The following is a 23278-nucleotide window of genomic DNA, read 5'->3' on the forward strand; positions in this document are numbered from 1 at the left end:
CATGTTTGAACAATTATAGATAACTTTGAAAACAGTTCACACATGTTTTAGTGCTTTATTAAGCTACAGAGTATGCAACACTGCCTCGTCTAGCTCCTCAGCCTGGGGCTGCTGAGCGGCCAAGCCCACAACTGCAGCACCACCGGTCTGGGGTGCCAGACCTGACCCTCTGCCTGGGACAGCAGGTCCGCCCTGACCGGCAAGGGCCATGGTTGGCCGTGGACCAGCCGGAGGAGAGCCGGAAACCAGGGCCTCCCGGGCCACCTGGGAGCTATCAGCAAAACCCTGTAACGTCCTGCGGCCACTCTGTGGAGGACATGGGGGATCAGAGGAAACGGGGGAAAAGCATACAATAAGCCTGTCGGCCACTCGTGAGACAGTGCATCTATTCCCAGGGGAGCCCCCTGAGACTCCAGGGAGAACCACTGGTCGCAGTGGGCTGTCCTCACGGACGCAAAGAGATCGACCTGTGCTCTGCCGAATTGGGACCAGAGCCGCTCCACGACCTGCGGGTGTAGTCGCCATTCGCCTGGGAGGGGTCCGGTCCTGGATAGGAGGTCCGCCGCCAGATTCTCCACCCCCGGAATGAAGAGCGCCCTGAGGGACGCTAGACGGGGAAACGCCCACAGCAGGAGCCTCCTGGTCACCTGGAGACACCGGAGAGACCTGGTTCCCCCTTGGTGGTTTATGTGGTAAACCGTAGAGGAGTTGTCCGACCTCACTAAAACGTGCCTGCCCCTGATAAAGGGGAGGAGCTCCATCAACGCTAGGTGGACCGCCCTCAGCTCCAGCAAATTGATGTGTTGGCCCATCCAGTGTGGGCCCCATACACCCCTCACCGTCCTGCCTTCCCAGACTGCACCCCAGCCCGTCAGGGAGGCGTCTGTGGACACTACTGCTCGCCGTGAAGGGAGATCCCCCAATGGGACCCCCACCGCCGTGTCACCCTGAGCTTCACCCGTCTGTCTCATTTCGGATGAAGACCAAAGGCATTCAGCCACCTCTGCAGAGGCCGAGCTCTGAGAAGGCCCAAGGGAACCACCGACACTGCCGCTGAAATCATCCCTAACAGCCTCTGAAACTGAGCCACTTCCAGCCGCCTGCCCGGCTGAAACTGCTCCGCAAAGGCCACCAGATTTCCGACCCTCCGAGGAGTGAGAGAGGCCGTCATAGTGAGGGAGTCGAGAAGTAGCCCCAGAAACACCGCCTGTTGTGTAGGTTCGAGATTACTTTTTTCCAGATTTACCTTGAAGCCCAGGTCCTGAACGTGGTCCATAACCACCTTCGTGTCCTGGAGCACCTGACTGCGACTGGGGGCACAGATCAGCCAGTCGTCCAGGTACGGCAATATTTTCAGGCCCTTTGCCTGCAAAGGAGACAGTGCCGCTGCCACCACCCTGGTGAACACTCTGGGGGACAGTGACAGGCCGAAGGGGAGGACCCTGAACTGATAGGCCTGCCCTTGGAATGCAAACCGGAGGAACGGCCAGTGGTTTTCGCAGATGGGGACGTGGAAATAGGCGTCCTTCAGATCGAGGGACGTGAACCACTCCCCCTTCTCGATGGTTGTGCAGAATCTGCCTCGTCGTCAACATCTTGAACGGGAGGAACCTTTACCAGATTTGTTTAGGTGCCTCAAGTCTAAAATTGGTCGCAGGGTGCCATCTTTTTTCGGAGTTAAAAAGTACTTGGAGTAGAACCCAGCGTGCTGTGCGCTGGAGTCTACCCTGACGATCGCCTCCTTCTGAAGGAGGGTCATGACCTCCGCAGCCAACACCTGCGCCTGGACTGTATCCCTTACCACTGTCATGTGGACCCCGGTAAAGGGAGGGGGCCGCCGTCGAAACTGGACCCGGTAACCTGTCCCCACAGTGGACAGAACCCACGGATCTGAAACTGATTTTTCCCAGCTGTCCAGGCGAAGCTGGGAAACAGGCTCGACGGCCGGCCCTGGAGCGTCAGGCACTCCCCTGAGGCCCTGGACCTCTGGGGGGGCGTCTTTTCTGCGGCGTCCCTCTTGGACCCGACCGGGACCCGTACCGCTGGCGCTGTGATGGCTGCCTAGCAGTCTCCCCAGAAATCCCCATGTCTGCGCCCTGTCGTCTGTCGAAGGCACGGGACCACGATACCTGAGGTGGAGGCGGGGGGGCGCCCCTAGCTCTGTAACTGGAAGCACCGTGCCTGCTGAACGTCCGCCGGACGCTGTCCTTCGTACGTCGGGACTTCTCCGCCTTATCCAGCAAGCCCTGGGAATCGGGGTGAAACACTCTGCCTGGCACCACAGGCAAGTTAGTGAGCTCTTTCCTGATCATCTCTGGCAACGTCGTCTGCGCCAGCCAGACCTGCCGGCGTGCTAGCACGGCCGACGACATAGCTACGCCCATATCCCGCGTCAGCTGGGCGTGACTCACCTGAGCCGCCTCAATGAGGTTCAGTGTGTCCTGCTCCTCTTGGCCGACCGTCTTCCGAATTGCTGCCAGCAAAATGGCCAGCACGTTCCCGGAGCGAGCCGCACGTGCAGCTGCATTGAACGTGCGACAAACCAGGCTGTACGTCTTGTGGCACTCCTTCACCGGGCAGCGAGGGTTGGCCGTGACCCGCTCGGGACCGAGCGACGTCAGGGCCGCCATCTCCCCCTCCACCGGTGGCATACCTGCCAGCCCCGTGTCCGGAGGAAACTGGGGCTTCGTCAGCCTCCGACAACCTGCATTGAACTGAGGTGCCGCCGCTGGGTTATTCCAAGCCTTTCTAAGCATTTGCAGGTAGTCCTCAGCTGCCGGCACAGAGACTGAGGGCTGGGGCCGAGAAATGCCAGCCCACACGCCTTCCACCACACTTGGAGCCTCCGCCGGCACCGAGAGCCCAATAATCTTGGCTGCACTCAAAATTCTTGATGTGACATCCAGCGCCGGGGAGCCGTTGTCTCGACCACTACCACGCTCTGACTCCAAGCACAGTGAGGAGTTGAGCTTCTCCTCGGACTGGCTCGCGCTCCCACCAAAGGAGCTGCAGGCGTACAGGGAGAGGACATCCGGTGAGCCCGTCCTCTCTTCCTGAAACGACGGCAGATCCCCCTGAGAGGCCGCACCTAGCCCCTGCGGCTCCGTGGCTGGGGCGGCCGTGGGCTGCTGAGCCTCAATCCTACTGAGCCTCTCTGACAGCCCCTGGATAGCGGCCAGGATTTGGAGCTGAGTCTCCTCAGGCTGTCCCCGGTGTGTGTCGGTTTCCGGGCTGGGCCGTTTTCCCCGAGCAGACGTCTCGGGGCCATGTCCTCTACTGTGCTCAGGACTATGCACCCGCTTGCGGCTCCTGCTCCGCTTTGAGCTGCGCCTGCCGTCCTTTACTTCCGGGGGGGGGGGAGCTGCCCTTTTGTCCCGAGCCGTCTCCTCCGCCATTTTGGCTCTGCGCCTGCGCTCCTCCAGAGGGAGCTCGGCTGCAGCCAGGCACGGACTCTCCACATCCTCCACCAGGTGTGCCATCCCCAAGCAGTGGGGGCACTCCCTGTGGCCATCACGTGGATCCATGGCCACCTGGCAGTACCTGCAGCACTGGGAGGCCATAACTAACATAAAACGCACCGCACTGCGAACAGCGGGGGATTTTCCAAAAAAAAATAAAATTCACCTGGATTTCACTGGCTGATACCCCCCTGCGAACAGGGGATAAAGCAAATCAAAGCCACACCAATAAACTCAAATTAAACCAGTAACCAGTTACTTTAATGTCCTGAGTGACTTACCTCTACTCAGACAACAATGAACACAAAAGGACCTCACGTGAGGAAAAAGTATATGGCGTCCCATCCGCGTGCGCGAACGCACGAGGGACTGTCCCACAAACACCCGCTCACTGCGAACAGCCAGCCGTCGGGTCAAAACAACAGAAAGAATTATCACAAAACACTTTGAAAACTGCGCTATGCAGAAGTTCACTCACCGGCGCTCACCGCTCACCGTGCTCCGACCAGACGTAACACTGGAAAGACACCTGTAACGAGCAGGAATGCAAGAATGGACTGTCACGTCCGACGCGCTAGTAAACACATGAAACTCACCGACACCCACGCAATCCACAGGGACCCTAGGCACCTGCACCGTAGTGGCGGATTGATGGTGGGGTCCGGAAACAATAATACTCACGGTCTCGGATGAGGCGAGAAAGGCAAAGAGGCGGAGGCGACGTCACCCGGAACCCCTTATAGACTCGGGGCCGCGCCTCCTAAGGTCAGTCACATGACATTGTTGTCATAAGGTCTCGAGGATAGGTAGTAGGACGGGCATCATTCAAGGTGAAGACCGTGGTGACGGTCTGAGTGAGGTCGAAATAGATCACACCTGCCCAGTCTGGTTGTGCTCGTAGCCTGGTGGATGAACAAAACATTAGGTGCGTTCGAGATGAGCCAGGCGTGCGCAGAATCGATCGCCGGTGACCAGCGCACAATGCATGCCGGTTAGATTTGTGTCCGACTTGATCCCGACTTGCTCTGACGTCATGCACGCGCCTGCAACGATAACCTCACGAGATCAAGGCGGCCGCAGCTTTTAGAGCCAGGCGCCGCAGTTGCTCTCCACCGACTGCAACCGCCTGCAAGCCTCAGGGCATGATGGGAAACGCACCGGATCATGAGCTGATTGGCTCTTAGTTAGGACTGCAAACACTACGTGTTGTTGTATAATGCTAGATTATATGAATCTCATGTTGTAGGCCTATACTGCTTAAAAAATATTCACACTGAATCAAACTTATATCCTGAGAAATATATTGGTTATTTATTAGACAATTGCAGTACAGCATAAGAAATATATACTTTGGTGACTTCCTGTTTGTATTGACGGCGGCTGGAAACTGTCCGACTTGACTGCAGCTTTCTGTCACCGCCCCCTGCTGCTGCCGCCTGCTCTCGCCGACCGTCCAGGCGAGGCGCAGTTCATCTCGAACGAGCCTATTGCGTTTCTATGCGCCACAGCCCCCAGCGTGGCTCAGGCCTCTGCGACTGCATGGGGGCACGCGAGGGCCCAATCATCGCCGCTTCCGGCTTTAATTTTGTATTGAATGTCTTGCTTTTATATAGCATTATCATTTGTGAGATTAAAATGATCTGTTTTACTTCAATTATCAATGGCACAATTTACCCCAGTGTTTTCTCTCTAATGGCACAACTTACCCTGCACCGGGGCAAGTTGTGCCACAAAACCACTTTTTTTCCCCCAAAGCTATATTTCTGAAACAGTTTATTTAAGATTCAAAGTGATTGTTCCCAGTGATGCACAACATCCTAAACTATATGTACATATTTTAGTTGGGGGCCTTATTATAATCCCCTTACTTTAAAGGCAATTTAAGTAAAAATTGGGCACTACTTACCCCTCTCTCCCCTACTATATTTAAATTATTTTTGATTGCTTATAATTTCCCTCTTACATGCTACACTCTACACAGCATATCAAGCAGCAGCTAGTGACACGATGTTTTGACATTACAGTGGCAGCTAATTGGATATTTTTCCCAATTAAAAATCATTAACATTAGGAAATGGCGCAAAATTAGTTGTTCAATTATAACACGTAGCACTAGTAGCCCGTATAAAAGTAGTCTACACAAACACTAATGATCATATTAAACTACGCAACACGCTTCACTCCCCGCTCCCTGGCTACCCACAGGACGGGAGGTGGCAGGTGTCAATTCCGACTTCCGAGTTTTGATGGCAGCAAAGCTGTAAACAGCACGCGCCACAGTGCCACGACCAACATGCCTCACCAGCTGCACACACACAGCATCTCCCCATCTCTCTCTCTCCCCCGCCGCGCCTCCTCGTCCCCACCACCTGACACAGGTGTGTCTGATTACCCCTCAACACAGGTGAACATTATCAGTCATTAATTACCCCTCACGTGGACACACAACACTCGCTCAGTCACTCACCTGTTATGACGCACTAAGCAGATGCAGATGGTGCAGCAGTGAGAGCAGAGAGGGACTTTCCGCGTTTCATCTGCTTCCTATTAGTTAGAATCACGTGTTGTCACTTGGTTTAGTGTAAAAAAAACAAAAAAAAAACAGTCACTGTGTTCTTCAGCATGAAAACATTGCTTTGCTTTGCATGGGTCAGAAAAGGTGGAGTTTAGCGACAGTTAAAGCAGAAGTAGCTAAGTGATATATTTGTGTTAAAGCAGAAGTAAGTGATATATTTGTGTTAAAGCAGAAGTAAGTGATATATTTGTGTTAATATAAGTCTTAAATAGTTATATCTTCCAACAGCAATCACTTACATAGAGTGTTTGGACTGAAACACGGGTCTGTCAGTCCCTCTGCTCTGCTCTGAGCTGAGGAGAAAACATTTATCGTATCCTACAGTTTTTATCCAATGAGGAGAGAGAACGGCATGCAGGGCTGTGTGTGCAGCCAAGGGACGCCGTGAATGTGGCGACGTAGGGACGAGGACTGTTATGGTGCGTTCAAGGAAACTCGTATTTTTCCGACCGTGAAGTCGTACCAGTTCGATCTGGTACGAGTTCACCGGCCGGAAGTTACGAGTGGCCGTTATAGTGACTTTCACCGGTAAAACAGGTCGGAAAAACACGAGTGGGTTGCCTGAAACGCTACAAAGTCGTAAGTTGTGACTTGAAGCTGTAATTTACGATTTCAAAAGCCTGCCTGGAACGCAGCATTAGCGAAAACGACCGGACCACTTACTTCTGCTTTAATATAAGTCTTTAATAGTTATATCTTCCGACAGCAATCACTTACATAGAGTGTTTGGTCTGAAACACGGGTCTGTCAGTCACTCTGCTCTGCTCTGAGCCGAGGAGAAAACATTTATCGTATCCTACAGTTTTTATCCAATGAGGAGAGAGAACGGCATGCAGGGCTGTGTGTGCAGCCAAGGGACGCCGTGAATGTGGCGACGTAGGGACGAGGACTGTTATGGTACGTTCAAGGAAACTCGTATTTTTCCGACCGTGAAGTTGTACCAGTTCGATCTGGTACGAGTTCACCGGTCGGAAGTTACGAGTGGCCGTTATAGTGACTTTCACCGGTAAAACAGGTCGGAAAAACACGAGTGGGTTGCCTGGAACGCTACAAAGTCGTAAGTTGTGACTTGAAGCTGTAATTTACGGTTTCAAAAGCCTGCCTGGAACGCAGCATTAGCGAAAACGACCGGACCACTTACTTCTGCTTTAAGTATACCGGCAAATAACTGTTCTCCTGCACGGCAATTTGAGATCTAAATATCTGCCGAGTCTGATAGAAAAAGCACATGGACTACTACTGTATAACTGTTTTTTTTTGGTTGTTTGTTTGTTTTTCATGTTATTTTCCTGACGGTCTGATGTGCCATCTGCTGGCAAGACACTGAAAACACAGCTCATCTGTTGTTAGGACACAATCAAAAGCACTTGAGAAAAAAAATCCATACAATTATTAAATGGAAATAATCTTTATTTTTCTAAAGATAAATAAGTTAACTGGTTATCATATGAGATATAGAGGGCCACAGGGCCGGTAGTATATCATATTGAAACGGACCTCCTTCCCCCCTGGCCTGGGCCAGTAGCCACGTTACTGTGGGCCAGTGACAGCCATGTTCCCACAAAGGTAGCTACCGACCGATTTTCAGCTTTTTGCTCCATGTTAGTTCTCTGGTGAATCAGCCCAATTGCTCAGCGGCCAAATGGGAAAACTCTTGGTGTCCATGATGGCCACTCTGCCCCTGAATGAACATCGGACACGTTTACTCCTCCCCACATAGAGGCATCATTTAGGGGGCTGGATTCATAGGCTGAAGTTCACTGTAAAAAAAAAAAAGAAATCACTTTCAGCATCAGATAGAAGGTAAAACTATCCATTTTTTAAAAGCAGCATTTTACATTTTCTTTACAATTAGAGATGCTTATAGGCTAGAGTCTAAAAAAATCATACAATAAACAAAAAGGAAATCAATTAAAGCTGGGGTCTGTAGTCCTGTTCAGAAGCACTTTTCGTTATACTGGGGGAAATGGCCCATCTAATTTCAGAGGAATCAGTACATTATGTCATCAGGAAAAGGAACGGAAAAAAACAGAGCTCTGTGACAGCCGCAATACTGAGAAAACTCAACCCAATCCGTGCTCTTCAGACCGAAGGGCACGGATTGGTCGAAGTTTGCTCGGAGAGTAAAGAACCAATCAGATGCCTCCGTGTCTCGTTCTGCACCCGTCCCCCTCCTACGCGCGCGTGCACAGTCTTCACGTCTCGCTGTTGTTGCCCGGCTGGAAAAAGTCAGCACTGCTCTGCAGAAGAACGGATTTCATGCTCATTTCTGAGCAACGGCTGAGAAAATGCAGCCCAAATCACCACTTCCACGGTTACTTGTAACGACTCGCCCTGAGAAAAAGGCAAGGAAGAGAAAGCCGGAGGAAGAAAAGGCTGGCTGCTGACAAAACGGCTCGGGATCAGTCTATGCTCTGGATGCAGCAAGAGGCTAAACCAGAGTACATCGGTGTAGCTTCAGGTCGGTGGAAACAACTGAGGGATCTGGGCCTGAAAAGTGATGCCGAGGTTGCTGTCTTTCTGCTGGACAGGTAATTATTTGTTTTGCTTCGGGGAGGATTTCTTATTTTCATGAAATATGTAGGCTAACTTTTGCTAACGTAGCTATTGTAGCTTGTATTATCCAAATGCTAATATTAGCTTCTCTATGGGTTTAAAACTGGTCGGTGACTCTAGTATTGAATAGATTCTACCATAGTCGTCAGTGTCTGCATTATTATTGTGATAAAAGACGCACATATGTTGGCTTTTACGTTTTACAACTGTTGCGTATTTATGTTTTCATAGTCATGACATGAGAAGGATCGATCAACCTCGACGCAGTCTGAACACGGATTGATTAGCCCCCCGCTAGCTTCAACTACTGTTTCCAAGTCTCTGTCCACGGTGAGTTCAACTTGCTGCTGCTGCTGCTGCTGCTATTGCTATTGCTATTGCTATGAATTTGACCAACGTTGTCTTTGGTGTGGTGTAAAAATCTGTCTTTCATATCTAGCCCTTTCTGTTTTATGTGGCTCAAAGTGCTATTTGAGGTACTTCAGAAAAGTATTATTGCACATATAGTATATATACATGATATGAAGTGATATCTGCCGTATCATTATACAGACATTGAGTAAATGTTAGTGATTATCTTTTGAGAAATATGATGGCCTGAGGATAAAACCTGTCCTTCACCTTAGGAGGTCCAACACTCCACACAGAGTTGTTAACATCAACTACAACAACCACCAACACTAAAATAAAACACAGCTACCTTAGGTTGTACCTCTAACTTTGTGTGGTGTTGGTGGAGTAATTGATCATGTTACAAGCTTGTCTATGGACTATACTCTGTTAGCTGCTGTGCAGAGAGGATAGGGGAAAACTGAGGATTTCTCAACAGTTTATATAAACCTTTATGCCTTTTTGTTCTGTCAAAACATCTTCCTTTCAACTGCCAAACCCAAGATTTCTATTTCTACATATAAGCAGTTCTGTGTTTTGTGCTCTATGAATGAAGGGTAAATGTATGTTGATGCTGCACTGACAGTATTCTCTAATTTTGCAATCTTCACAGAGATGATGACTTCTCAGTAGCTGGGGTTCAGGAATCAAGACATTAGCTGCCCAGAGGAGACAGCTCTTCAGCAATTGGATGCAAGGTATGTTACTGTGACAACCATCCCTGCTGCCTTGCTCTCTCTCTCCTCACAGCAGCAGGGTGGTCAGTGGCCGAAGCTGCACCTAGGCTCTGGGGAGGCTGTGGTCTACAACTCCCTCCTGGAGCAGCTGCTCTCCCTCTCTCCTGCCTGCAACACCTCCTGCTCTTTGGTTAATGTTTTGGTTCTGTTTTTACACTCTATAACACCCCACACACACATACTCTTCCATCCATACACCCACTTACATTACTGATCTTACAGACCACACACGCCATGCTTAGTTTGTTCTTTTTCAATCCTTTTTAATCATTTTTGAAGAGGACACTTTTGTCCCTAAATGATAAGAATGTATGTTTTTCATAAGGGTTGTAGGTTATAGGTTGTATCACAGCCACCACACTAGACAGGAGTTACCTCCTGCTCCTAATGATGTTGCTCCTTTCAGACGTTGTTCAACTGGGGCAGAGCTTTATGCTTCAGACCTTTATGCTTCAGACCTTGACGCATAAAACTCCACCCCGAGTAAACTGCAAGCTAATATGAATGTATCACACAAAGCTTATTATCTTTTCTCTTATTACAGATACAGCAAGGTGTACAATAAAAAGTCGAAGAAGTGGAGCCTTTCCACAGAAAAGGTGGAGATGGACTACAGTTACATTGCAGATCAACAGAGCTGACAAAACACTCCTCATACACAGCCTGACCTGTCTGCCTTCCCTGGAAACACCTTTTCCATGTAAACACCTTCTCCAATGTGTAGATATACTCATGTTGAAAATGTACAGATACTTATGTAACAATAAAGGGTGATACCAACTTTGTTGTAATTTTTCTGTAATCACTTATTTTTGTTGTGGTGGTGAGAAAATGTATAGCTTCTTTTGCAGAAATACTAAAATGAAAGGCATTCATCACTTTCAAATTTTTATTAAAAACAATATAAATAACAAAAGACAAAATTTAAATATAAGTCAAAAATATAAATAAGAATAATAAAATAACTTTGGAATGTACAGACTGTAAACTTCAGTGCAAATTTGACAGGAATCTAATGTAGAACACAGTATAAACGGCAGGGCTCTAGTAAATCTTACAGTGTGTTTACACTCTACAAGGGACAAAACCTTTATACTGTCCATGAGGATCTGGGTAGCGGTCTCTTTATTTTCCAGACACAGGAACTAGGTAGACGTGAAGCTGGAGGGCCTGGTGGAGGAGCATCTCCTGATGCTGACATCTGCAGTATCAAACAGGAGGTTTGGGTTGATGAGATTCTTCCAAGCTCAAGTCGTTCATTTCTAGCCTGTAAAGAGAATAGTTCATCAAGGAGATTAGACTTTGTCATGATGTTGTCCTTTATTATTACTAATATTACTGGAATTTCATTTATTATTTTTTGTATGTTTATATTTTTCCTTTTACAGTTTATGAATGACAATGAACTCTCTAACAGAAATGTTGTGTTCACAGTAAATGGCATGTCTTGATTATGTTGAGATCAAGAGAAAAAAAAAAGGCTCAGACTGTAGCTCGGTCTGAGCCAGTGCTGTCATCGTGTAAACTCTAACAATCAAACAACAAAGATATCGTTATCCTATTAGCATATCTGCCTAACTAATTTATGTAGCCAAATTGAGATATTGGCCTAAATCTACTTTCCTAACACTTCTGCATCACCCTGCATAATTTTCAATGAAAAACTGAGTTAGGCAGATATGATATGTGACTATTAAAAACACTAAATACACGTTTGTCAGTGAAAAACATGTCACAATCAGGCTAACTGTTACAATGTAATTTAGCTGATGGGTCTGAATCATAGACTGTAAAAAGAAGGTCTGAATCCAGCCGGATCCTCGGGAAGATTCAGCAGATTCAGACCTTCAGACCCGACCTGCCCCTGGGTCTGCACAGACTGATGTGCTATAAAACAAACAAAAATAATAATAATAATAATAATAATAATAATATAGTTTACTTACAGGTACGGTAAGTGAGACATGACTGTTTGTTGTCGTCCAAAACTACTCCTAGCTCGTTAGCTCGTAGCTCGTAGCCCTTAGCTCGTAGCTGTCCTCTCCTCCGTGCTGCTTCTGTGCGCGTGCTAGTGTGTGGGGGCGTGGCTTGGACGGACTCACTGACGGGAGGGGGAGCAGGGGGGAGGAACTTTAGGAGGTGCTTTTTTCAAATCTTGCTCGCTCTCTTGCTAGTTTTCCAGAATGACAGACCCTAGCTTTAATAGTGTAACCAAACTGTTATTTTACCTATTCCTGCAGCAACAACAACTGCAATCACCCCTGCTATAATGCCCCCAACACTGGTTGAATTGTCTGAAACAGAAAAAGGATCAGTTAGTGAATTAGTCCACATGATGGTGTTTTTGTTGTTTTGATTGTTGCAGGGCCCGATATGACAGATAACTGCAGTTTCTCACTTGATGGTCCCTGTGGACTTTCCTCTATCCTGAGGACAGTGTTGGTTATCAGCGTCTCCTCAGCATCTCTCAGTTCACAGGTGTATGTTCCCTCATGATGTGAAGTTAAATTCTGTAGCATGAGGCTGCCTGACTCTGACACACCCTTCACCTGCTGCCTCCACTCCTCTGAGACTGTGTAGAGGACGTCAGCTCTGGTCTGAGTCAGGATCATCTGACTGTGGTTGAATCTCCAGGTGAGGCCAGAGAAGTTGGTGTTGGAGGTGGAGCAGGGAAGTGTAGCTTCCTGGTAGGACCCACTGACAGAAGCTAATAACAGAAACACACAATCATCCTTCCATCCATACCACTTATCAATGCAGGATCGCTATGGGGCTGGAGCTAAACCCAGCTGACATAGGGCGAGGGTGGGGTGCACGTCGCCAGTAGTGGCATGCAAAGGTTTGGGCACCCCTTGTCAAATTTTTGATTTACTAAATGCATCAGTGTTCCTGTTTTCCCTGTCTGTTTCTAACAATAACTAGCGAGTGTTGACAGGCATTATGGCCTCTATACACTGTGTGACTTTTAATGTTGAACAGCTGAACAAGTGGAAGATCAAATTATCTCCAAAAGGCATGAAGTTAAACATGAAACACTATTTTACAGTATTTTAAGCAATATCAGAGCATTATTTTTGTTGAGTGAAAAAGGGAAAGCAATGCCCTGCAAAAGAATGGGAAACCCAGGAGACTTGAGCTCTCAGATAACTTTGACCAAGTTATCAGACAAGATATTTACTGTTTGCACACTGTGATAGTTGCCAGCAGGAGGGGGCAAATGCAAGTCCATTTACCATTACCTGGTGTAAACACAGTGACTCTCCTCCAGTTACTGCGAGTGCTGATGTTGCAGCTGTAGATCAGATCAGTATCTGAACGTATCAGAGAACCACTGATGTTGTAGAGCAGCTGTTCAGTCTCCTGGACTTTAGTTTGGTTCTTGAAGGCCACATTGGATGGAGGACTGGTGGACCAGGTGAGTTCAGGCTCAGGGTAGATCCCCTCTGAGCTGCAGGTGATGATGTCTCCAACCTGCTGGAGGTCGACTTCAACCACTGGAGCTGAAACGATTAGATTTGTATACAATGTCATATTTTCTCTTAATTGTATTGCATTGCAAAGAACAATCATAAATACATTTACTGTGTGTTTCTCGTACCGTCCACTTTCAGGTTGATGGATGACTCTGTGTTTCCTCTGATGGTGCTGGTGTAGCACTTGTATCTCCCCTGGTCCTGGACCTTCACCCCTGTCAGCTGCAGTGAGGCGTTTCCTCTGGAGATCTGGTCCTTGAACAGTGATGTTCTGCCTTTGAAGCTCTGAACCTGGAGTCCCAGCTGGTCTTGGTTGTGGTAGTAGGAGTGGACATAAAGGTCTCCCTCTGTCCCCTGAGTCCAGTGGACGACCACATCAGCACCGGCCTTGAAGCTGCACGGTAAGATGCAGCTCTCCATGAAAACACAGGACACCTCAGAGTCTGTAACACAGGAGGTTCAGAGCTTGTTCATGAGAAACTTTCATCAAAAGACAAAGATTTAGTTGTTTTATAATGTTTATCCCACTAATTATATGGCACATTTGGCATTTAGGAAACTTAACTAAAATAAATCTATCTCTAATCAGTAACACTGAGAATAAACCTGACAGAATGAGACATTTGTGTCCAACTGAGTATTAAGCTACTGAAACTCTGTTATACCTCAGTTACTTTTGGGAAAAAGATATCTACTCTCACTCTAAAACAAGCTGTTAATCGTCTGTTTCATTCTGAAGTGGATTAAAACAGATTAAAACATTCATAAATAAAACAGCCCGATGAAAAGAGAATTGACAACAGTCTGTCGTCTGTTTTATGTTGCTGGTGAAGAATATTCTTTCACCACCACGTACCACACAGAAACAAGAAATTTGTAACTGTTACATTTATACATGGTTTATATCCTGACTGGAATAACATTGAACAGGCAGTGAACGCCTCACTTACCTCCTTTGGAGAGAGTTGACATCCATAAGAAGGTTGTGACCAAACACAGGGTGACCTCACCGCCCATCATCGTCCTGTTAAACTTCAGGAAACAAATGTGAAATATGAAAATGGAGACACTGGACATTGGAGACGTGTTCACCAACAGTCACAAATCACCACCAACAATGAGAACATTTACTCAAACACACTTGTATATAGGCTATTAATACTGATGTATCATCATCTATTAAACCACTCAGCTCAATTTCAATTTTAATTTCAATTACTCACCTATCATAGAGGCGAAGCAGATCCAGAGGTCGACTTCCCGGATTTTATTCTCTTCCTGGGAGACTGCAGGGATGAACATTACATGTCCAAACCTGTTTGCATTTCTCAACATGAAGTTGTTCAAGCTGCAGATTGATATCAGTGTTTCACTGGCAATAACTCATCCAAAGTTTTGTAGAAAACCAAAGACAAAAAAAAAAAAGAGAAAAAGAGAAAAAGGAATGCAACTATTCATTCTAATGACAATAAACTAAACCTCTGCATTAATAAACATCCTGTGTAACTTGTTTTAGAGACTAAAATAGCATTGCATACCTGAGGAAAGGAAGGGGCTTTAAGGTAGGCTAAATGAACTACAAATTAAAGAGCGGCCCTTTTTTCATAATTTGTTTTTTTCTATCTTGTAATTATCTTCCATGGGATTTACATGAAGATGTATTATGTGTTGTTACTGTAACAAATCGGCAGTGCAGATACAGTGACAGAAAAGGTTCATACAGGTTTTTCATTCAGTCATGTGTGTGTGACTGACAGACTGATGAGGTTACAGCGCCCTCTGCTGGTTGGAGACTGAAAACACTGCTCATCTGATGTCTGTAAAATCAAAACATTTGAGAAAAATATCCAATTTAATGAGCTGAAGTCGTCACTCCTTTAACCTAGTCCAGGGTACTTTTATTATGCAGATATGTACATGTAAAATATCAAACACACAAACAGTGAAGTACAAGAGCTTCCTGTCCCATTTAATACAAACAAAACAAAAGAAGAGCATTTTTAGGTTTTCGGTAAAGAGGGCAAAACAACAACAACAAAAGGTTAACTGAACTGCCTGTTCAGTACAAAAACACCACACAGACTTCACAGTCCACCAAGCACCTCTGCACAACATCTGTAGCTGCAGCAGGTGTTACCAGGTTCACTCAGCAGCTATTGTTGCCTTAAATTTGATGATTTTAGTCTTAGTCATGAGTGAACTGACCTGGCAACCCCACAATGAAACATAGATGTTGGAGATACAGACAGAAACATGTAACTGCTCCCAAAATTACCTAATACACCACACTGTATGAAGTAAATGTCTGAAAAGTGGAATGAGATTTTTTTCTTCTTTAAACACTGTTAAAAACGATCTCTAACAAACAAGCTCTAAACAGTGGCAGAAACTCTCCAATTTCTCAGAGTCATTGCTACTTTAAATGATCCAAAGCTGCATTTCTGCTGTTTCAGTTTGTGGAGTTAAAACTGAAAAGTGTTTTCTGAAATGTGGCTCTGATGTTGCAAATGGTTGATCACTAAATGTCAGAGTGAAGTTAAAGCAGAAGTAAGTGGAATATTTGTGTTAATATAAGTCTTAAATAGTTCTATCTTCCGACAGCAATCACTTATATAGAGTGTTTGGTCTGAAACACGGGTCTGTCAGTCACTCTGCTCTGCTGTAAGCTGAGGAGAAAACTTTCCTTGTATCCTACAACCTGTATCCAATGAGGAGAGAGAACGGCATAAAGGGCTGTGTGTGCAGCCAAGGGATGCGCGTGAATGTGGTGACGTAGGGACGAGGACCAATAGATCCATGACGAGGGTGGGGACTGCTAACTCCATCGGCTGACAAGAAGTTAGCCAAAACGACCGGATCACTTACTTCTGCTTTAAGAAAATAAATATCTGAAAAAACAAGCTATGTGTATGTATGAATATTTCTGAATTCTGATTGGTCAGCAGATTACCTAGACATCATATTTTACCCCCCTTTAAACAAGCAGAGGATATATAGATATAGATAGGATATAAGAAAAAAACAGAGCACCTGAGGTCTGTCACATAAATCATCAAAACCCCCAAGGAGTGTAGCAGCATTTTAATGTTTTCTTCAGCCTTCATTTCTATTTGTTAGCACCATAGTAGAACAAAAGATTAATAACCTGACAGACAGCTTGAATCCAAACTGGCTATTAATGTACTTTATATGACTTATGTTTGTAACAGAGCTGCCTCTCTTCCTGTTCATCTGTCTGTGAATTATTTTATTCATCCTTCTTTCTTCACTGTTCAGTCTGAGTGAATTATCAGGACATGTGACAGAGCAGAAACATGTTGTTCTTCTTGAGCTGGAGTCTGTCTCCTTCACAAACTTCTGCAGAGCTGTAGAGTAGAAACAGTGCAGAGTGAAGTGTCCTTCATAATCAGCAGGAGAGAGACGTGTTCACCAGTCTCCACCGTACTGAACTGAAGGTTTCCTGTTTGTGAAAGTTACTCAGAGGAAAAATGGATGAAAATCTTTTGCTCAGAACTTGACGACACAGTTTGTGTTTACTCTTCTTCATCAATTCTCATCATTGAGTCATTTCACTGCAAACAAACAATGAAATGAAATTCAGCATCAAATACATCAGGTAGAATCAAATCTATCTCTCATTTATTCTTCTAACATCAACATAATAACACAAACCATCACAGTGATAATGTTTCCTTCAGTTTGAATATTTCATCTTGTGTCTGGGACAACAGTTTATTACAAACTAGATTCCAACTGAGGGTTCAATTGATATGTTTATGAAATTATATATTTATAAATCATGAGTGCTTTTGAAAATGACCTTAGAAATTAGACACATAATTAGCAAAGAGGATATAACTTGACAGTGCATTGGTAATATGAAAGATCTACTTACGTTTGCTGACCCCTGCTGTATCCCTGTTGACCTGAGAGATGTTCAGAGTCAAAGAAACGTCATCATTACAAACAACAAACAGGAAATTGAGTAATTAAGTGTAACCAAAATGTTATTTTACCTTGTTTTCTTCTACAGCCCAGCACCAGGCCAGCTATCACTGCAACAACAACAGCAACAGCAGCTACCACCCCTCCTACAATGCCTCCAACATTGACTGAATCGCCTGAAACCGAAAAAGGATCAGTTACTTGAACTGCTCCACATCATGGTATTTTTGTTGTTTTGATTCTTGCAGATCACAGATATTATAAATAACAGCAGTTTCTCTCTTGACTTGACTCTCACCTGGACTTTCTATCCTGAGGACAGTGTTGGTTATCAGCGTCTCCTCAGCATCTCTCAGTTCACAGGTGTATGTTCCCTCATGATGTGAAGATAAGTCCTGTAGCATGAGGCTGCCTGACTCTGACACACCCTTCACCTGCTGCCTCCACTCCTCTGAGACTGTGTAGAGGACGTCAGCTCTGGTCTGAGTCAGGATGAACTGACTCTGGTTGAATCTCCATATGAGGCCAGAGAAGTTGGTGTTTGAGGTGGAGCAGGGGATTGTTGCTGTTTGTAATTTATTGATAGGAGCTGAAATGATACACAGACACACACAATTTATTTTCAAAGTCACACAAACTGTTGAAAATAACTGAGTAGGTCTTGAGCAAAAGTACTAAGTAACCTGCTCCTGGTTTAAACAAAGTGGCTCTCCTCCAGTTACTGTGAGTGCTGATGTTGCAGCTGTAGATCAGATCAGTATCTGAACGTATCAGAGAACCACTGATGTTGTAGAGCAGCTGTTCAGTCTCCTGGACTTTAGTTTGGTTCTTGAAGGCCACATTGGATGGAGGACTGGTGGACCAGGTGAGTTCAGGCTCAGGGTAGATCCCCTCTGAGCTGCAGGTGATGATGTCTCCAACCTGCTGGAGGTCGACTTTAACCACTGGAGCTGCAACCAAAACAAACTTTATTTGCTTTATATATAGTTGTTTGATATAAAAAAAAAGGCAATGTGCAGGGTAACTGTTGCTCAACTGTTACACAACACATTACCACTTTATATCACAGAGAGAGAGATAAATGTATCATTTATTACACAGAACAATACGTCTTCCCTTGCAGTTGTTCATGTACAGTAACTACCAGGCCTCGCTCTATCCTTCATTCCACAGGTGTAATAGGTTGGTCCTGATTCGATATTTGATAGTAGAATTAAATGAGATTAAAATGTTTTCCTGAAGCGGATTCACAAATTACAGGCTCCATGTTATGTAGCTTTGTGTCAATGGCGCACCAACACCTGGACACATAGACCATATGTTATTAGTTTGGAATATGTATGTCTATTATTTATAACTCCATGTATCTTCTACATGTTTATGACAACTACAAACTGCACCACAATGCTCAGACCTTTGAACACAAACTGAACATTATAACTTTCTTAAAGCAGGACTCCCTACAGTGCTGTTGTATTAGATTGCATCAGTCTGTGTCTCATACCGTCCACTTTCAGGTTGATGAATGACTCCTTGTTTCCTCTGATGGTGCTGGTGTAGCACTTGTATCTCCCCTGGTCCTGAACCTTCACCCCTGTCAGCTGCAGTGAGGCGTTTCCTCTGGAGATCTGGTCCTGGAACAGTGATGTTCTGTCTCTGAAGCTCTGGTCCTGGAGTCCCAGCTGGTCTTGGTTGTGGTAGTAGGAGTGGACAGGAGGGTTTCCAGCTTTTATCTGAATCCAGTGGATGACTTCATCAGTGCCGCCCTGGAAGCTGCACGGTAAGATGCAGCTCTCCATGAAAACACAGGACAGTGTCTGTGTCAGCTCAGTATCTGTAACATCAGATGAAGAAACATCTGTTAGAGTTCATTTCAGGTACAATAGCAGCTGAATCCACCCTGAATGACTGTATCTCACACACTAGCACACCTACAGTATGTATCAACACAGCCAAATCAGAAAGACCTGAATTTTCTTTGTTTGATGGGAATTTAAAAAACTGGGAGAATTTATAATTACATGCACTAACTAACTAAACACACAAAACTTTTGCACAGAGTATAGGAGGTGTATTTTGATACTTAAACCAAAGTCCAAGTATACTATACTTGTGATATAGCTAGAAATACCAAAACATCAGTCAAACAGAGAAAAGCATTAAAAAAATGTGATCAAAAATGCAGATAGTTTTGAATTTCAGCTGGACTTGGCTGTAAATGATGTGGCAATAAAATAGCTAAAATACACACACTGACAATAATGAATAATGCATTTAGAAAAGCTTTTGTATGAACTGTTGATTAGAAGAATTTAAAATAAAGAGGATTCAAAGTGAAAGTAAAGGCAGTTAAATGATTGTGAAAATATAAAAGAAAGACAGAAAAGGCAGCACACCATGAGGGCAGTTGCAGGTAAAGCCTCAATAAACCCAATAAGAAGCACTGCTAAATTCACATTATGTTTCCTTGTTATTTACATGTTATTGTTTTTTCATGCACTGTCACTGATAAGTCTTTCTAAATCGGTCAGACATTTAACTCTATGTTCATGTCAACATGGTTGTAAATAGTTTCAAACCAACTTGCATCAGTGTTAAGTTGACAGGGTTGAGTTCTCTGACAATTTGTGTCAAACTTGTGTCAAATAACCACTATGAATCTATAACCTGAACAATCCCTTTCATTTTTTCTAATACATATTAACCCCCTCAATAGATACAATTAGTAATGAATATAACATTTGTTGTCCTTGCAAAACAATATTGTTCTGCAAACACAGTAAACATAAATGAAAACAAACACATAGTAGGCTATATTATCATTTGCACTGATAACCTGGAGGAGTTCAGGTTTCAGTCTGTGTGTCCGTGGTTCAAATGTGCCCCAGCAGGTTCTACAGGATCAAAGTAATGACTAATCATTATGTAAAACATTTAATCTCAATTATCTGATGTAAAAATCAGTTTGTTTTGACTTTGACTCTTAACAGTTTTACGACATCTTAGTTTTTTGTATCTTCATGTAGATGTCACAGGTGATGTTCTGTTAGACCTCAGTGAGTCTTTATGCAGCAAATACAGTTTGAGTGAATAAAACCAACAGGTGGTCAACAAAAAAAAATCGAATTAGTCTCTAGAATCCTCATTCAAATCCAGTCTACTAATTAATGTGTTGACATGGCAGATTCTGTGACTCTGATGTAATCAGGAATTTGAAGCATTTGTCTCGAACATGTGTAGCTCAGGTTTCACTATCAACTTTAATTGTGCCCCAGCAGGTTCTGTAGGATTAGAGTTATGACTAAAAGAAAATTGTAAAACATTTGATCTCAATTATTTTCTGATGGAAAAATCTGTTTATTTTGACTTTAACTGACATTTGACCTCAGTTTCATAACATCTTTGTTTTTGTTTTTTGTATCTATGTGTATATGTTACACATGTTCTGTTGAGCCTCATTAACAATTTCTGTGTCTGTCTTGTTTAGTAAACACAGCATAATGAAACCCAGAGATTGTTCAACAACTCAATGCAATCTCAGGCTCTCAAATATCGTTAAAATAACAGAACTTCATTTTATTTCAGCAGTTTTAATGATACAGTATCTGGATTTTGAGGAGTGTCTGAAATGACACATATGAATCAGTTACTGGATGACATCTCTCCACTTTACTCTGTTGGTTTGCAGACATATGTATCTAGTTTCCGTTATTTAACAGCATTGAGAGAAATCTGACAGTTCCTCCTCCAGCATTAATCAATGAAACTTATTTGTACTCAAATAAAAAACAAAGTTACTTCTAATAAAGTTCTGTCCTGAACAGTTTTTAATTGTGTAGAGTGTCAGTCACTTAATCTCCCTGTTTGAAGTCTTTAAACCACATCACCAAAACCAGACACCACTTTCTGCTTTTCTCATATTTTAACAGTTTTACATTTGACTATTCCAAATGTATTACTTTCTCTGTTCATCATGAAAACAACAGACACTACATTACAAAATACCATAAATATGTATCATTTATATATACAGTGGAATAAGATCACTCACCTCCTCTGGTAAAAGTCCACAGAAAACTCAGGATCACTGCAAACACTAGACACTTTACTCCAGTCATCCTGCTGTTCTGTTACCTTCTGTCAGTGTGTTTCAACAACAACATGTAGGAAACACATCACAGCAAGTGGCACAGGTAGGTCGGTAGGTGTGTCATAACTCAGAGTTATGATTTGGAAAAATGTTTTGCATGCATACTGATACTATGACTTACCCTAAAAAAATCTACAGGTGTATTGTTTGTAAATTTGCTCTGACAGACTGTATGGAAGACTCCAGAGGGAGGAAACATGAAGAGTATCTGATATAAAACCAGAGAAACAGATTCTGGATCAGAACTAATAAACAGAAATCATGTCCTCCAATATGTTCTGGAGGACATGGATTCACATACATTATAGGTTCACTGAGAGCAGAAATGTTTTCCTCCATCTGTCCATCATCATTCTGGTGGAGGAGTGAGGGTTTGTTTTTGATGAGTAAGCGTTGAAACGCTGCAGTGTGTCCGTCAGCTAGTCAACAAGGTTGGTTGGACTAGAAGAGTCAGTCTATCAACCCAATTCCCACCTGTCTATTTATAATTAGCTACAGACTCACATCAGCACAGCTAAATGTTATACCTACAGTGATAAAAACAAAACAAAACAAAACAAAACAGCAGGTTTTCATCTGTAACTGCTGCTTCCTGATCCACTCCTTCTGGCCTCCAGGCTCCACACTTCCTCTCCAAATTCAAACACTATCATTTATCAGTAACACTAAATATAGCACAGTCATTTATTTCCTTCTTTAAAGGGATAGTTCACCCAAAATTCAAATTTCACTCATTATCTACTCACCCTCATGTCGACTAAGGGCTGGGAGAAGTTCCAGAGTCCTCCGTGCCTTCTCTGAGTTACAGTGGGGCTCCGTGCAGCACTGCATGATGACGGTTGCGAACGGAGCTCACTTTTCTTCATCCAAAAAGACACACCAAAAAACATCCAAATACCTCCACACAGCTCGTCTGTAATGTCCGCCTTGTATTGAAGCCCCAACATGAGAAATTGTTCTGAAAAAAATTAAATTGGTCTATTTCAAGCTCCTCTTCCTGGTCCGTCCAAATCTCGCGCGATTTGCGCCGGCGTCAGTGGTGTGTCTTTTTGGACAAAGAAAAATGGTGTCCATTCGCAACTGTCATATGGACATGCAGTGCTGCACGGAGCCCCGCTGTAACTCAGAGAACTCTCTCTTAATAGCACTCTCTTTAATTCATTAAATTTTACTCAAACTGTTTTAAAGTAATTATCTTCTAAAATACCACACTGTAAAACACAAAAGCAAAAAAAGATTACATGAATTCTTCACAGTTATACGTCTCCCATGATGCCTCCTGATGTTTCCAACCACAAAAGAAGTTGTTTGTCTTTTCCACTTCCTGTCTATATCACATGATTGTTTGTCTGTTTGGCATCATCAGCTTAAGGCCACATAGTCTCCATCCGGCAGAGGCAGTGTTGTAGGTCGTCATTTCAGTTCTCTGAAGGGTTGTTAATTCATTTATTGGTTCTCTATGTTCCACTCGCCTGCAAACTAAATGAGAAGGTTCAATGTCAAAAAACTGAAAAAATGCTAAACTGAGTACAATATTTTACATATTCTCTGTCAGTAAAAAGAAAAACTTCTGCAGAGCATAGTAAACCAAAGCAAAATAGACCTGGGAGATGTTCAGAGTCCTGAAAACATCATCAATACAAACAACAAACGAGAAATGGATTACATAAGTGTAACCAAAATGTTATTTTACCTTGTCTTCTTCTACGGTCCAGCACCAGGCCAATTATCACTGCAACAACAACAACAGCAACAGCAGCTACCACCCCTCCTCTAATGCGTCCAACATTGAGTGAATAATCTGAAACAGAAAAAGAGTCAGTCAGTACGTTTACATGACACTTGAAAAAACCGAATTATTGCCTTAATCCGACTATAACAAGACAACTGAAGTGCATGTAAACACCTTAGTCCGACTGAAATCGGAGTTGAGAACTCCGATTAAGACACCCAGATAATGCGATTGGAATTCGATTTTCTCCGTCATGTATACA

At 44.2% G+C, this 23278-nt stretch overlaps 1 protein-coding gene and 1 pseudogene across 1 annotated transcript in view; both read right to left on the reverse strand.

Moving 5' to 3' along the window:
• Positions 1–89: 89 nt before the first annotated feature.
• Positions 90–3560, reverse strand: LOC146960217 (uncharacterized; annotated as a pseudogene).
• An 8150-nt stretch (positions 3561–11710) lies between these two features.
• Positions 11711–23278, reverse strand: part of LOC146960218 (hemicentin-1-like) — a 30503-nt gene continuing 18935 nt past the window's right edge. The window contains exons 6-15 of the mRNA XM_085772524.1: positions 18639–18968; positions 17818–18084; positions 17433–17723; positions 17206–17310; positions 14413–14475; positions 13315–13638; positions 12956–13216; positions 12115–12423; positions 11945–12010; positions 11711–11817 (exon numbers count right to left, since the gene is read on the reverse strand). Coding sequence (XP_085628650.1) covers positions 11711–11817; positions 11945–12010; positions 12115–12423; positions 12956–13216; positions 13315–13638; positions 14413–14475; positions 17206–17310; positions 17433–17723; positions 17818–18084; positions 18639–18968 — 2123 coding nt within the window. The remainder of the gene's footprint in view (positions 11818–11944; positions 12011–12114; positions 12424–12955; positions 13217–13314; positions 13639–14412; positions 14476–17205; positions 17311–17432; positions 17724–17817; positions 18085–18638; positions 18969–23278) is intronic.

Source organism: Trachurus japonicus, unplaced genomic scaffold (assembly GCF_045865225.1).
Source record: "Trachurus japonicus isolate A0001 unplaced genomic scaffold, Traja_1.0 AP030571.1".
Taxonomy (NCBI): domain Eukaryota; kingdom Metazoa; phylum Chordata; class Actinopteri; order Carangiformes; family Carangidae; genus Trachurus; species Trachurus japonicus.